This window comes from Schistocerca gregaria, chromosome X (genome assembly GCF_023897955.1).
Source record: "Schistocerca gregaria isolate iqSchGreg1 chromosome X, iqSchGreg1.2, whole genome shotgun sequence".
In the NCBI taxonomy this organism is placed as follows: domain Eukaryota; kingdom Metazoa; phylum Arthropoda; class Insecta; order Orthoptera; family Acrididae; genus Schistocerca; species Schistocerca gregaria.
Window position 1 is genome coordinate 518,049,791 of NC_064931.1, and position 17,640 is coordinate 518,067,430.

General features: G+C 38.8%; 1 protein-coding gene across 1 annotated transcript in view; it reads left to right on the forward strand.

Moving 5' to 3' along the window:
- Positions 1-17,640, forward strand: part of LOC126298209 (hemicentin-1-like) — a 748,827-nt gene that overhangs the window by 645,658 nt on the left and 85,529 nt on the right. The window contains exons 49-50 of the mRNA XM_049989513.1: positions 11,211-11,371; positions 12,391-12,522. Coding sequence (XP_049845470.1) covers positions 11,211-11,371; positions 12,391-12,522 — 293 coding nt within the window. The remainder of the gene's footprint in view (positions 1-11,210; positions 11,372-12,390; positions 12,523-17,640) is intronic.

Genomic DNA, 17,640 nt, shown 5'->3' on the forward strand with positions numbered 1-17,640 from the left:
CCTCTCCTCCATATCCAGTTGAAAACAAAGTAGTTCCACCTATCCAAATGAGGGCTCATGGGCCTTGGGGAGCCAGAACAAGACGGAGCATCCATGTTTGCATGTTGCAACATGGGATGAAAATTGACCTCATAATTGTACTGGAACGAAACCAGAGCCCAACACGGAAGATAATGAGTGGCTTTGTCTGGTAAGGACACTGACAGGTTAACAAGAAAACAAAGGATTTATAGTCAGTAACTGAATGAGATTTTGCACCATAAAAGAACACATGAAATTTTTGAAGCTACCACTTCCATAGCTGTGGGCTCTGTGTAGATTGCTGTCATGTAGAGGACCCGGTTTCGATTCTCAATACTGCCAAGTATTTTACCTTCATGGCAGGTTTGGTCTGGAGTGCACTCAGCCTCGTGGTGCCAATCGAGGAGGTATTTGACCAAGTACTAGCGGCTCCACTGTCTGGAAATTCTGAAAAATGGCAGGGAGAAAGGTGTGCTGACCACACACCCCTCCTACTGCATTCACACGATGTTACCAGACAAAGGATTACACAGCAGACAGTAAAATCCCATAGGCCTTGACAGCCTGGTGAGAAGTTCATTTTATATACAATAGCAAGAGTTTCTTTTTACAGCTAAGTTAATGTTGCTGAGTTGAGTGTTTTTAGTGCAAAGGCAATAGGCTGTTTGTACCCATCTGAATGACAATGGGTTAGGACAGCCGCACCCTGTACTGTGATGCGTCACTGGCCAGGACCAGATGCTTGCCAGTTTGAAATGTTTCAAGACAAGGCATGGAATGAAGATTATACTCAAGCTACACAAAAACATGGTCACAGGCATCACACCAAACAAAAAGAGTGCCTTCCTGAAGCAACACATGCAAGGATAGTAGCTGCTCTGTGAATAAACTTGTGATAGTACGCCACTCTGTCAAGGAATGCCTGAAGTTCTTATAGATTAGATGGATGGAGCAAAGCCATAACAGCAGAAACAGGTTGTTCCATGGGGCACACATCCTGGCAGGAAATTTCATGACTCAAATAAACAATGGAGGGTTGTGAAAAGCAAGACTTTCGGTCACATAAGTGATCCTCCATGGTAGCACCTGTCATGACCATATCATCAAATAGTCATATCATCAAAATAGTTGATGTTCCAGTGAGGGACAACCATCATAAGCTCTTCTATAAAACATTGAAAGATGGCAGGCACACTGGCGACCTCAAAAATTAGCCACTGATACTGATACAGACCAAAGGAATATTAACCAAAGCAACTGTTTTGATGACTTCACCAACAGAAGCTGAAGATAGGCTTTGGCAAATTCAGTTTTCAAAAAGAATTAGCCCCCAACCAACTTTGTGAGCAGCTTCTCTGCACAAGGCAGGGGGTAACTGTCTATGACTGACTGTGTATTACCAGTGACCTCGAAGTCACGACACAGTTGAATCTGACAGTTGCTTTAAGATCACTAGGGCCATAGCCCATTCACTTTAGAAAATCAGTCTAATCACTCCCAAAGATGTTAGTCAATCCATCTCTGTTTGAACTCAGGCATGTGAAGCTACTGGCACTGGCAATGTCCAAAAAAAGCAACGGTGGGTGGAGAGCTTGAGCATGATGTGTGCTGTGAAACTGTGTACACAGCTTAACCTCAGGGCAAACTGATCCAAAAGCTCAGAACATAAGGAATCCAATTCATGATTGGTCTGACACCAGATATACCACATCCACAATAGAGAAACCAAAAGTAGCAAAGGCATCTAACCCAAACAAATTTCCAGTGCTTGCATTGTTAACCACTGAGTACATAACAGAATGGACAACTGATTTGTAAACTGTGTTGGCTGTGAATTGGTTGTGAATAGGAATCTGGTGTTTTTATAGCTTTCCAACCAACACTCAATACATGCCAACAGTCAGGACCCTAGGCTGGCATACGATTTTGAATTTTGCAGGGACATGGCAGCCCCCGTGTCAACTTGTAACATAACTGTCCATTACCCACACTTCAATGAAAAGTTTGTTCTGGCCTACAGACAGTGGCGAAGAGGTCTACTGCTTATAGCAGACTGCCCACTCATGCTGTACAAACAAGAAGGGCCTGAAGGAAGTAGTGTTCCAAGCTTCAAATTGGTGGCCCACAATGTGGGAGACCTTCAATGAATAGGCAGTATTTAAAATCTCTCCTAACATAGGGTCCCCAAACTGAAGGGCATATTGACACACCTCCCTATTTGGGACTGAACAACTGATTGCACCTCTGATCACAATGTATGAATAGTACTCCCGGGACTTAGCCATGACGAACCGGCAGCTGAGGTTGTGAAGCTCAGTTGTCAAAGTTTGGTACAATTGCTGCAGCTGTTTGTGATGTTGGTAGAATCCAACACCCACAGTGACTGCATGCATGCACTTGTGCTGATAGGAGGACAGCAAATTACACATATTGTCAAAAGAAAGCAATGCTGATTTTTGCACAGGAGCTAACTGACCCAGTAAGTGATGCATACAAGGGGGTATCCACAGTAAGAAAGAGCCTTACAGACCTCCACCTCAACCATCTGGAATGCCATGAAATGTTGACAAAGCTGCTTCTGAAAAGTATGTCAGTCTTCAATGGATTCATCAATTGGGGTGGAGGTGTGGGGGAGACACAGCAGGGTGTGAACAACTGACAGCTGAGTCCAGGTCAATTTAGCCAACATCCAACATAGCCATAAGTCCCTGTTATTGTTGTAGAAGTGACCTGAGCAAAGCCTCCATGGAACAGTTGAATGGTAGGGAGAAACTACAGAATATGAAACAAGTGAAAATTTGACACTCATTGTAGCTACTTGTGTTCTAACATGGAACACAAGGAAACACATGGCTATAAAAGAGATATAAGCTAGTGGATCATGGAGTGACATTGCAAATAATACAATGAAAGTAGTTTACATGTCACAAACACATTTAACAACTGAGGGCCTCGAGGCCCCTGCATGCCCTTATAAAGACACTATCCACGTCAAGTGAAGATGGTGTATTGCTGCACACACACAGCTGATCTAGTGATGGTGGCCAGTGACCAAGCTGCCTCTGACGGCTGCCCAGTGTAGTTACAGGCATTCTGTTTGAATATCGGCACATGCTACACTTGCCATAGTGACCTGACTTGCATCTGCTGTGGGCGGTAGGTGTAGTATGCAGTGTTTTATGATGAAAACTGCACCTCCTCTTTCATCTACCCTTTTCCATAAAAGATAAATTACTTCTCAGAGACTATCACTTTGATCTCCTCTGTAGAACATACTATCGTAACGGTCTGATGTCCTTTAGCAACTGGTTCGATTATGAACAATCTTTGAGGTACAGAAGCTCATTAATTTTTATAAAAAATAGTGCAGTCTTATGGGATAACATCCAAAATTTCCAACAGGCCAAGAATATCTTGGTAGAGAGAATGCAGCACATTATACTGGAGAGAGACATGTTGGCAATAGTAGTAATAGAGAAGTCTAAGAAACTGACAGATATAGTGCCCAAAAGGGACTCCATTCTTGATCTGAAATTAGAAGAGGGCAACGTTTTTTCAGAAGAATTCAACAAAGCAGCCATCTCAGTCTACACTTAAGAGAATTGCCATTGAGGAAACTGTAAGTGATGTTGAAGCATCCTTGTTTTCTCTTCCAAATCTGCAGGCCAAAGAAGTAACACAGGATGTGTCGAGAATTCTATGGCAATCAAAACCACCCAAAAGAAACATATCAACACAGGAAAGGAAACTTTGTAATGACCCCAAGAGAAATGAAAGCATTATGGTGACGAAAGCAGTAAGGGGAATATCACAGTTGTTATGGATGCTGACGATTAGCACAAGAAGATGGAACAATTATTAGCTGATGCTGTGTACCGCAAGTTAAAAAGCACTCTGAAGAAGAGAATCATTTGTAAAGTGAAAAATCTGTTATCAAACTCCAGAATGGATAACTCTATTACCAAGAATCTAATGCTCTGAATACCAGTCTCATTTGGAATGTGGACTACCCAAGAAGGACAAAGAATCATGTCCTTTGAGACCAGTATGAATGAGGTTAATTTATCTGGAAAACTGAGACATCAATTTGGAAAAACAAATACTTTTGTCACCAAAGATTCACAACATTTTTTTTAGAAATGACACATGCAGTAAGCTATTCACAAGTGATATTCTTGTAAGCTTCGGCTTGACTTTTTATTCACTACTGCCTCATTACCGGGTACAATGTAGAACATAGGGTAAAAAGTTGCTCCAGATGTTTGTGACTTGATTGAATTATGTCTTTGATTGAGTTATTTTAAATACAGAGGTGAATTTTATGAACAGTCTGACAGTGTTGCTATGGGCACACTCTTGTCACCATTAAGAGCTGCAATTTTTATGAACATTTTGAGCAACAGGCATTAAGTAATGCTCCTTTAAAGCCTTCCTGTTGGGTCTGCTATATGGATGACACACTTTTTATGTGGTCACACAGTGTAGAAGAGCTTCATGAGTTCCATATTTTCTTAAATAGGATTAACTTCAAAAGTCTCTGACTGCTAGATGTGTAGGAACATAAAAGATCTGACAACAATCCAGGACACAGAGTGTATAGAAATCCTGTTAACACAAATAGGTATTTAGGTGTCATGTCACAATGCTAGGTATTTAGTTGCCACGGCGCATCACCACCCAGCCCAGAATCAAGCAGTGCTCGACACAATGTCTTCACTTGCCTTTTGTAGCAGTGATGACAATGGCGTGGAGTCAGAGTTGGATTTCTTAAAGAAGACAATGTTTGTGATAGTTATTCCATAGACAGGGCATTTAAGAGAAATATTAATTATGCTAATGGGAATGGTGAGGAACTGCCTAGTCACACTGTTTAGCTACCTATTTTGGGGGACCACTGGCTGCATAAGCAGAATTCTACAGATAAATCATATTCAGGCCACTTCCTTCAGTTAAAATAAAATAAAATCCTTTTTTCTGATGCAGAATGGATGCAACTATTTCTGATGCAGAATGGATGCACCTGATTACACTCACATTGTGAGCATCAATGAAATCACGTGTAGCTGCGGCAAAGTGTATACAGGTGAAATATGAAGGACCGTTAAAGAATTTTTAAGGAACACAAATGCCACATGCAGCTAAAACAAAGTATGAAATCTGCAGCAATGAAACATCACAAAAACTGTGGCCTTGACATTGATTTCCTCAATGTACATGTGCTGGCTAAGGATACCAAAGTTTATAGAATAAAAGTTTGAGAAGCATGTTACTTCAATAGAGAGAATGGTTATAGGTTTGTGGCATGTTGGCTCCCCATTGTCATGGAGTGAATACACAGCCATGGTTTGTGGGCAATACAAACAAGAAAAACCCTTTCTATCCAAAGACCCCCAAGGGCAGCCACAGGAATTTTACCAAATAAAGCCTCTTCTCCAGCATAAGAGCAGAAAACTCCTCTTCTATGAAAGCACACGATCCTGGTCTCTGACAGTGTTCAGTCAGCTCAGTACATTACAAGATCCAGAAGAAAATCCCAGCAGAAGGGTTGAAATGTCAATCATATAGAAGAAAAATAACATGGTCTAACAATCCAGAAGATTTTAACTCAAGATACATTTTAATCCAGCCTGCAAAATGACAGAAAATACTTGCTGGAGGTCCAACATATGCTCCTCCTGAGTTTGTCCTCTGACCACTACAACACCCATATAATTAATGCATTGTGGGGTATTGGCAACAATTTGTTCTAAAAGTTTCTGAAACATTGTTGATGCATTAGCAATGCTGAAAGGTAATCTGAACTGTTATATCAATAGAGATCATAAGGACTTTTGACTGCCAGAATGGTTTTTGAAACCTTGTCCAGAGAATGTTGAAAACAAGACTCCATAATATAAATATTAGAGAAATACTGACTCCCTGTCAGTTTTTAATATAATTCATCAGAGAGCAGGAGTGGTTAGGAGTCTACAATTGTCTGAGGATTTACAACATAGAAGTCCACAAAAAGGTTTGCAGTAAATAACTGTAGGTGATATCCATTTACTGAAAGGAATCAGGGCAGCATTTTCAACATTTCTAAGTGAATCAAATCTACTTTAGTCTTGTACCACTAGGCTAAAGGTATCAGGTGGCTTTGAAAAATTTTTGTGCTGCTGGCTCTTTTAATCTAATGTGGGCAAAAAAATTCAAAGCCATTCCTAGGCCTGGGGAAAACAAGGGAGCATATTGGAGACACAAAGAATCCATGTATGTGCATGAAACAATACTGTAGGTGCTTGGACCATGTATTGGACAGACAACACAACTCCAGGTCAAAAATATTATTTACTTATGGCTCTGCTACTACAAAGAAAGGAATGTTTCTGTTTACTTGCTTGTATTTTAATTCCAAAACTACCTGGCTTAGTATCAGAATTTCATGATGAGCATAAGTCCAAAGCTTAGCTGCTATTGATTTTAATGTCAAAGCCTCCAGTCAGAGATATGTTTGCTGATTAATTGAGAGTGAAGTCTCTATACAAAAATGAACAAAATTGAATACTGTAAACAATTGCTGATGGTGTAAGATGCCGTAGTGCCATCCTTGATTCTGTGATGTCACTTATTTTTATCAGTGCACTCAACTGCTGATGGCATAGCTGGATCTGACTATCACTTGCTATAAACACAGATGGCTGACACCATCATAATGTGGGCTACTATATTAAGCACGTATAGAAAAATGATCAGACAACTGGCACAGCCTGCAAAAATTTCACAGAGGCTGGGTGGAAAAACTGTCATGGCACTGGGTTTGATTCCTACCTAGTAGCAGAAAATGAGCCACTCCACTGCTGTCTGGACCGCATGAAATTTTTTGCAGTTTCATTCCCAGATGGACTAGGTCAGCCAGTATTTGCCAGCTTGCGTGACAGTTCTGACATCTCACAGTCTGTAGAAATGGAAGCCTGAGCTGCATGAGAAATCTCAAAGGGCCTAGCTATATGCAAAACTTCAGAGAAACAACATTTCTCAAATATGCTTAACTAGATACATGCAGTCTGTCTGGCCTTGTAACGTTTTTTATCACATAACTCCTCATTATTTCACAAAAATTAAGTAAATTGTCAGCTGAATTATGCTATAAGTAAATTTAGTACTATTCACCATGTATAAAGGCCTTGTTGCTTAGATTGCCTAAAATAAACATGAAATATCATGAGTGTGTCATGAGTCTTAAAATGATTATTAATACTGTTACACCAGTACAATTTTCATGAAGGTAAATGAAAGATCGCAGAAAGTGTAACTGAAGGTAATCATCAGATAAAATGAAAATATTAAATCCCAGCACTTTTGCACAGTCAAAGCATATCCACCTACTCCATTCCATGTAAATTGGTCGATCACATTCAGTGTATTTGCACTTTTCATGAACCCAGGACCCTTCATATATGTCTTCCTCTTTTCCATTCTGTCATTTGGTATGCCTGTAATATGTCATCATAAAAAAATATCCAACAATTGAGATTTAATAGGCCTTTGCACCAAAATTTGATTTTTGGCTGTTAGTTCAGGCACTCATTCTTCAAAATGTTACACCAACGTATTTTTCTTGCTCCTTCAGCCTCACATTGTTCCCATTTGAAATTATTTTTGCCACAAAGTTACTGTGTTTGCTGTGAGGAATTATTTTAAGTACAGATCACTCCAGGCCAGTCTACCAATAAAGTACTTCCTTCACTTGTATCGCTCTCTGTTCATAGTGACCATCAGCTACCACAGACTCAGGATCAGCATTAGCATCATCAAAAATGTCATAGTTGTTCCCATTTTCCTCTCGCCTATATCATATGGCTCTCTTCATAAATAGCTGAAAAATAACATAAATTCATGCATGTAATAAATGGCTATAAAATAACAAAATACGAAAAATAAGTTGAAAGCAAAAGCTGTAGTAATTAGAAACATGTGGTCTATTGGACTTATGTAATTAAATCACATAATGTGAAACATATTGTATTCTAGGCACACAGCTTCACACTCAGCTCTAAATAAGATAGTTATATCCTTGTGACTCAAAAACTTAATCTATGCCACAATAAATAAATATGATAGTCCACAAGAACATGTAAACTTGCCTTCTCTATTAACACCTTGTAAATAAGTGATCCATCATGCCTAACTCTATGATATTGCTTTACAATGTTGAAGAAACTCTAACTGAGCAGCCATCACATGATTTTTTGTAGCAAAATGTTGACTTAAAAGTGAGTGAATGGTGGTAAGCGACAAAACTGATGGATCATATAAAGGCCCAAGTTTTGAACAAACAAATAAAGCTTTAGATAATAGAAAGACTTGCTATTCCTCTGGGTACTTAATGTCACTTGCCTGGAAATGAACAAACTCTGCCTCTATTTATTGTACCTCAAACTCTGCCTCTATTTATTGTATCTCAGTCTCAGGCTCTATTTATTGTATATAAAACTCAGTGCCAAGCACATGCATTTAAGTAATTCATGAGTGTGAAAAAGCAAAAGCGTGTTATGACTGCTGACGAGAGGGCATGGAATGTTGAAACTGAAGGGTTTTTTGCTCCTGACAAATGAACAGTGGTGGCTTTTTTTTTAATACTACAATAGCAGAATTTCATGGAAGCATAAAGACACTATTTTGAAAAATGTGCAGAGTTAAAAGCATAAGTACAACGTAATAAAGCTGTGCAGTTTTCTAATCAAGTTGACAGCCTTCAACCACCAGAAACCTTGAAGATGCCAAAAAGAAAAGTGACAGTGGATATCTGACCTGTGGAAACATTTCTGAAGGCCAACATCCAAGTCCGTAAACTGGAAAATGAAGATTTTCGGCAGTAGATGAACAATTTCCATGCAGGTGAGTAGTTTTTTCTTAAAAGTAAAAATATAGTTTGATCTTCATTCTATGAGAAGATGGAACTTAATATTTAACAAAGTAATATATTTTGCCCTACTATAGTATCAATTTATATTTTAAAAAATCTGGTTACTAATAGAATGATTATTCTTTCTAGGTGCTGGTAGTGCCCCATGTGTAAAAACAACGAGAGAGACTATTGCGCCTTCAGAATGACAAAAAAATGTTGTAATGGAACAGCTAACAAGAAAAGATATTGTTATATTATCTGACAAGACAACATAGAAGAAGCCATTGTATTTTTGCTGTGTTGTTGAGAAATGTGAAAGTGTGCAATGAACAGAAACTTCTAGTTGTAATCATACAAGTTCTCGGGACAGCAACATCAACGCGATATATTCATGCAATTTTGAAACCTCTTCAGAATATAATATACAGTATGATAATATGAAAGCAAGCGTGACTGACAGTACAAGATTTGTGGAGAAATGTACTGACTCTTTGAAAGCAATCATAGGGTATCATTTAAACCATATTTAGTGCAGGGCACATAAACTGAATCTGATTGTGAACGTTTCTTGAAGGAACATAGTAAGTTGAACACTATGACATAAAATTTGAAGGCTGAATGTTTGATTACCATGAAGAACAAACATTTGTATTTGCAGTTTATGAAGGAAAAGGATAGAGATGCTAAGGTTTTGCTCTTCCAGTTTTAACACACTGGAACTCATTTCTGTCCACTGCCATTAATGTGGCAGAATATTTTGTAGAAATTATTGAATTCTTCTGTTGTGATAACATGGAGGAGCTGTCTAATGCAGGCACTGTGTATGTCAATTCTCTATTTGATGACAGAATGAACTGGATTCTTGTGGAGGCCACATTTATTGAAGAACATGCCAGTAACTTAATTAATATGATTGTCTTCTTAGAGACTTTGAGATATCCCACTTCACACAAATTTTGAATAAAAGCTGAAATAGCTTGAAGAATATTTCAGTGTCATGTGCAAAGGAATTTTTGCTTATGAAACAATATTTTAAAGAAGACAAAGAGGCAAGTGTTTCATTCAGAAGTTATGGAGGAACTGAAGCACACTTGGTTGCATATTCAGACAATGTTTTCAACTCTCATGGCCACATATCTAAACAAATCACTTTTCAAAGCCTTAGATTCATTTTTTAACCTAAGGACAATAAGCTTGAATCCCATAAGTGTAGACATGGTAAGGATCTTACAATCTCTGACAGGAGTGTCAGGTCTCAGTAGTGTGGATACTCTGAAGGGGTGGTTGGCAGGAGAGCCAACACCGTATTACTAAAGGAGGCCGAAATGCACACGTCTCAGCTCACACAGGCTGGTGTGTGGTCTGGAACATGACAAGGGAATTAGAATTGAGAAAAATGGATGTAGCTGGTGGAATACTTAACTTTAATCCATTAATGACGAACGTCGCTCTTGACATTACATGATTCACAGTATCAATAGCAACAGATAATGGCGCCTTGCTAGGTCGTAGCAAATAATGTAGCTGAAGGCTATGCTAACTATTGCCTCAGCAAATGAGAGCATAGAAGTCAGTAAGCCATCGCTAGCAAAGTCGGCTGTACAACTGGGCGAGTGCTAGGAAGTCTCTGTAGACCTGCCGTGTGGCGGCGCTCAGTCTGCAATCACTCATAGTGGCGACATGCGGGTCGACGTATACTACCGGACCGTGGCCGATTTAAAGGCTACCACCTAGCAAGTGTGGTGTCTGGCGGTGACACCACATAACATAAATGTTTTCACTTTTTTCTTCTCAAGTCAATGTAATGAGAATATGTGTAATGTGTTTGTTGTAATAAATATAATGTAAATGCTACATATAATTTCATTTTCAACATAATGGATTGAAATAAATGACTAGAAAGAGAAAAACTGGAAATTTAATGAAACCAAAAAATAACACTTAAATCTGCAACAAATAATGCAAAACTAGCCATAAAATAGAACATTTTTTCCTGTTCCTAACTGATGACTATTATTGCTGGATCATAAGATGACCTGGATACAACACTCATTAATTCATTAGTAAATTTCAGTCCTTTTGTGCACCTGTCATATGTTACTGTTCTGATAATAAAATATATAATGATGATAATGTGTAACTTGATGGGTCATATCTTTAACAACGAAGAAAATGCAGGTAAATTACCGAAAACTGTTGTGAATTCAATGTTTAGCAGTTTTTAGATGAAGAAAATCCATGAAATAAAGGCAGGCTATTGCCCATTTATTTACAGAAAGTGCTCTTTTCAACTCATTTTCAGATATTTGGTTGAAAAACTGTCAACTGATGACATTGGTATCCAGTATGATGCAAAGTCTCGTGAAATAAAGTATAGAATGTCCACTGCTATTCGGAAAAAATACAATAACAATATGTGCCCAGAGGGATTTGTTCATGATGATAAGCATTCACACTGCAGAGGTACTGTATTATTTTCAAACTTAAGAAGTAGGCCTACATTTTAACAAGTGCATTTTACATATTTTTTCTCAACAATACACTTCATTTATTCTATAAATATCTACATTAATAAATCTAAGCCCTCAGCAGAGCCATATTTTTATTTTCTAATTAATCATGATCCAGTAAATATTTGCTTTTTATACAATGGGCATTCTACATATTTTTATCTTTTAACATAGTGCATTCTCACAGCTATTTCGACAATAACATTTTATGTTGTGAAAAACTGGCTGTATTGTACTTTCAGTTCTTCATTATAATCTACCTACTCTACATTTTTTTTCTTTTTTTTTCTTCTATTCAGAGAAATTCAAATGCCTCAACGTGTGACCTCTGAAAAATAACATAAATTCAAACACTAAGTTATAATGTTCAACATCTTGCTTGTTTGTGCTGGCTTGTTTGTCCTATGCATGCTGAATACTTGTCTTTATCACACTGCTCTCAATATGGTTATTTTATAGAAATCATCATCAATGAAAATGCTTTCCCTTTATTTTCAAATGCCTGTAAGTTATTAATATCCCAAACTGTATTGGAGGATAATATATTTTGAAGCTTCTTTTCCAGTGTGCATGACTCCCTTCCCATTTCTGTATAAAACAGAGTTTTTATGGAAACTGCATTTATGTATTGCAACATGGCTGTAGAATTTAATCGATCTTTATGGTTTTTCCAAATGCCTCTCATCAATGCCAAAGTAGTTTATTTACTGATGCCATTTATAATGTAATTTGCATCCCTATCTGCCTGAAGTAGAACTGTGACTGCAAAGATCTTTGTATCAATGAGATGTTAAACTGAATAAATGAAAAATGTTAATTAACCATTTAATAATCCAGTGTGCTTGACAGCAGTTCTGTGTGTTTATAATTTTTGATTTTGGCTCCATTGCTGAGATAGACATTAATATACATATTATTTGTGTTCTTGCATATTAGTATATTCTCAGAAATTATCTGTTTCTTTTACCACAGATATTGATGAGTGCTCAGAAAGGCAGTTAAATCGCTGTCACCTTACACAGATATGTGAGAATCTATTTGGGACATATCGCTGTTATTGTAGAGCTGGATATAAGTCTAATGGTATTGGGAAGCGCTGTGTGGGTAATTATTATTATTTCATCAGTTTTCTTAATTAATTGACTGATTTTAAAACCAGAATCAAATAAAACTATCATTACATCAAGCTTGATGTTTTTGGAAACATGAAAGTGTTTGTAGACTGCTTAGTTTCATGATGATACTTTTATTGATTAATTCCTTGTAGTTTATAAACAGTTTATAAATAACATATTACTATAAATTTTACAACAACAATAAAACGTAACTGATCCAAGAAATTGTGCATATAGTACTAAAGGTTATCGATTAGACTTAATTTCATTTTACTCTTCAGTCTTCAGTAACAAGATAGAAACATTTATATGCAATATACGAGGGGTATTCAATAAGTAATGCAACGCATCATTTTTTCCTTAGCCAATTTCAATTGAAAAAATACAGAATTTATTGTGGGACATTGTGGAATATTCCCATTTCAGCCCCTGTAGTTTCATGAAGTGCCGATAGGTGATGGCACTATATGTGGTCTTCAAAATGGCATCTGTAACAGGGGCATTGCAAGCCAAGACTGAGTTTCTTTTGGCAGAAAACCAGAGCATCACAGATATCCATAGGCACTTGCAGAAAGCACGGTGAGGCGTTGTGCGAGGTATGTGACATCAACATAACAAGGTTGCACAAACCTGTCTCATCTCCTGTCTGATCTCGGCTGCACACAGCTGCAACTCCTGCAGTGTTTGAACATGTGGACACTCTCATTTGAGGTGATTGATGTATCACAATCAAACACTTAGCTGCTCCACTGAACATCCCTGTTGGTAGTGCTAACACACTAGTCCACCAGTACGGGCACTCAAACATGTGTACCTGATAGGTCCATCACCACCTAATAGAAGATCTAAAAGAGCAACCAAGGACAATCTGTGCAAAATTGCTTGTGCATTAGGGGATTAACATGGTCATTTTATGTCAAACATTGTCACAGGCTATGAAACATGGGTTCATCACTTCGAACTAAGAAAAAAAATCCACAGAGTGCCACTACACCACCTCTCCTCTGAAGAAAAAGTTCAAAGCTGCACCCTCAGTCAGTAAAGTCATAGTGACGGTCTTTGTGGACTCTGGAGGGGCTATTCTGTTCAATGTTCTCCCTTATGGTGCAACAATCTACTCATAAGTGTATACTGTTACCCTCAGGAAATTGAAGAAACTACTTCATTGTGTTCGTCACTCAAAAAATGCTAAGAATTTCTCCTTCTCCATGACAGTGCAAGGCCTGACACAAGTCTGTGCACCCAAGAGAAGCTCATAAAACTTCATTGGATAGTTCTTTCTCATCCACCCTACAGCCTGGATCTCACACCTTCTGACTTTCCATCTTTTTGGTCCAATAAAGGATGCACTCCACCACAAGCAGCGCATGGATGCGGGAGAGGTTACTGATGAAGCAAGACATTGGCTCTGACACTGACCAGTAGAGTGGTACCATGTGGGAATACAGTCCCTCCTAGTAAAGTGACATAAGACCATCATATTGAATGCAGATTATGTTGAAAAATAGGGTTTTGTAGCCAAAGAGTGGCAATAATGTAGGGTACTGGAATCCTGAGTAGAACCAACTTGCTTTCAGAAAAAAAAGTCTTGCATTACTCACTGAACAGCCCTTGTATTAAGCAATTTTGTGAGTATGGCACAGAAACCTTTATTATACAATATGGTGCTGTGACTTCTGCATCTACAACTACTTATATAATCTGAAAGCCACTGTACGGTGTGTGGCAGAGGGTGCCCTTTCTGTTCCTTTCCTGTTCCACTCACCCACTTCATGGAGGAGCATTCTGGTATTGTGCTCATAAGTGTCTTTTTGACAAATTTGTACAGTTCTAAAGACTTCTCTTGATCTATAAAAATTATAGAGTCTGAACCTTCATTTCTTTAAATAACTTTTTACTTTCATATATTGTCTATCTAAGTGGACCACTTTAAGTGATTATCATGAGTTATACCTAGTAATTTAAATGAGCTTTGTGTGTAGATTAACTTGTCTTCCGTGATACTTTGACACTGTTAATACTGAATGTGTTATTGAGAGACATTGACCAAGAACATTGTTCTCCTGGCTGTTGTCAGCTTTCCAGACCTTGGAAATTCTTATTTAAGTAGCTTCCCAGTTGACCCCAGAAGGCTGAGTGCACCCAATTCCAGGCATTGCACTGTGGAAAAATCCCTGGTCATAGTAGGAATTTTCTTTATTTGTTTAATTGTGTGAGATTGGAACCATAAATTTTATCATTTCTACTAACCATTAATGGTACCACCTAATTATATCAAACACAAATACATATTAAATATGGTGTCAACACTATAGAGCTAATTCACATGTTTCTTTGGTGGCATCAGTTGCCACATCCTGCGGAGAACATGTAATTGAGCACAATTTACAAAAAAGACCCAGATCTTTCACATGTTAGTCTTCATCACTGACAGGTCAGCTATGGAAGCAGACCCTGGAAGGATAATAGGACCACTGATTGTGCTAGTAAGCCAACGGCCTTGCCGCAGTGGAAGCACCGGCTTCTGTCAGTTCACCAAAGTTAAGCACTGTTGGGATGGGCTAGCACTTGGAAGGATAACCCCCCTAGCTGATGAGCACTGTTGGCAAGTGAGGTGCACTCAGCCCTAGTGAGGCAAACTGTGGAGCTACTTGGTGGAGAATTCGCAGCTCTGATCTCGTAAACTGACAAACAGCCGGGAGAGTGGTGTGCTGACCACATGCCACTCGATATCCACATCCAGTGTCACCTGTGGGCTCAGGATGACACGATGGCCATTTGGTACCATTGAGCCTTTGTGGCCTGTTCAGGCAGAGTTTAGTTAGTTTTAGTAGATATTGTTAAGGTGCATAAATTGTTTATTAGATAAGGTCAACTGTATAAACTCTATCAGTTTGTTCACTGATGATGCAACTGGAAAATATTGTAATCAGACAATCGTAAGGAAATGAAGGAAAAATTTGGACAAAATTTTGGGAGGTGTAATGAATGGCAGTCCTCTTTAAATGAAAATAAATGGATGTAATGCTTCTAACAAAGGGAGGGAACCTGATAGTATTCAGTTACAAGATTAGTGGTGAACATCTTGAGCCTGTCACATCAGTTAAGTGTAATATTTAAATATAACAGTAAGAAGTGGTATAAAATGAAACAAACACATGCCAGTTGTACAGAAGGAAAATTGAAGACATAGATTTGTTGAAAGGATGCTGGGAAATTAAGGGCACTTGTAAAGGAAATAATATGCATCACAGTAGTGTTCACAATTCTGGAGTATTGTTCCAGTGTTTGCAGTTCTTATCACATATACTTTGCAGCACATATCAAACAAACTCGAGATAATCTGCTAGGATCCTGCTGGTGTAACCTATGTGAAAGTCTAAAATATATGTTTAGTTGATGCAAATAGGGATATTTGGAAGAAAGGCTAGATTTTTCTCGTGAAATATTGGTGGGTAAATTTTGAGATCCAGTATCTTGGCAGAGAGTGTGACAGTTCTGTTGTTACTTAGCAGATGCTGTTGGAAGGCTAGGTGCATTAGAGTGTATGATGTGGAGTGTTGGAAGAATGTTTGTGGACTAGGTTTGGAGGTAGGTGCCTTTACTTAAAAACCTAAACAAGTTCATCACAGTGCAAGAGGGTTACAGCTCATTAGTGCATATGAGTCCCTTGAAGGATTACAGGGGTTTTCTTATGTGGAAGGGGTGGATCTCATGAAAGTGGAGGCATTGTTGGTAGTTGGTTGCTTTGATTAATATCTACAATGATATTTGTGGGAACATCAGCCAATGTCCAAGGAGATGGCTCACCGAGCAGAAGATGAAGTGAAATGTAGTGGAGGACTATCATGTTTGGATTAGTGAGGACAGAGTATCTTGACCACAGCTTCAAACCTTAAAAATGGCACTCAGGAATATTGTACAGGTTTTCAGTGACTAGGAAGGGATTCTTATTGATGAATCATGAAATTCATATAGTTTTGTGAGTGGTCTCCCTGTTCTACAGCCCCATGCACAAATGCATGGAGAGCAGAACAACAGTGATCTTAGGCTACTATTGACTGCACTGAAATTGAGTTTATTGTGTGGTCTCATTCCCTGTGATTCTAGTAAGGTTAACAGGAACCCTTAAGATGTAGTAAGAGACACTTTACTAGTTCCTTATTAGACACAATTTCTTAAGCCTCTACTGACCCAAATGTTCTGTGTCTTTTGTGCTCCAGAGCTTCGCACTGGAAGATTGGACGTGGCATGGTTTCATCCTCACCTCATACTCTTCACTTAGGGGCTTCTTCCTTTATACCCATTATGTGTAGGTGTTTCTTTAAAGTTCACATGGCCAGTTGTGAGTCCTGTGATGAGTTTAATCTGTTTCCTGTTCAGGATGACACAACTTCTCTTGAAACATGGCTTCAGCATCATTAGTTTGCCATGTTTTTGTTTTTGGACCGTAGTCCAATATTCTACATGCTGGTCCCTGATCCAGCTACACAGTTTTCATTTTACCATTGCCTTAGTCATAGTTAGTACAGGTTTTGGTCCAATACATGGAGTTGTTGCACCTGTTCTGGCCAGTCTGTCAGCTTGTTCACTGCCACTAATTTTGTGAGTTACCAGGCTTTACCTGCTGCTTTCCCCTAGTCTCCTGACTTTGTGGCATTCTGCAATGATCTTTGATATCATTGCAGGGGCTGATATAGATTTCACAGCTTCTTGGCTCTCTGAATATATATAGATGCTATGATCCTTGCAACCCCTATGCAAATTCTCCTCAGTGCACACTCTGATAGCACGTTGATGGCTGAACCCGGGACTCCAGATGGCCGAGCTGAAGCCGGGCCCCACCATGCCGCTTTTCGTCAGGGGGTCAAGCAAGTTCAATAGCGTCAAGGGGCAGTCCAGGGTGATACAGTGGTATTCAGAAGTATTCCTTTATTCAGCTAGTTTACAGAAGTGTAATGTTGGCATGCCGCCCATGTGCTGTTCTGTGAGTCCGGCCATCTCGGTTCTCCTGGACTGCCAACATCGTTGCTGTGGTCGTCAAGACCACCTCACAGTGGAAGTCAGCTGTGTTCACCTGGTTGCTGCCTGCCGGGGCGTAGCAACT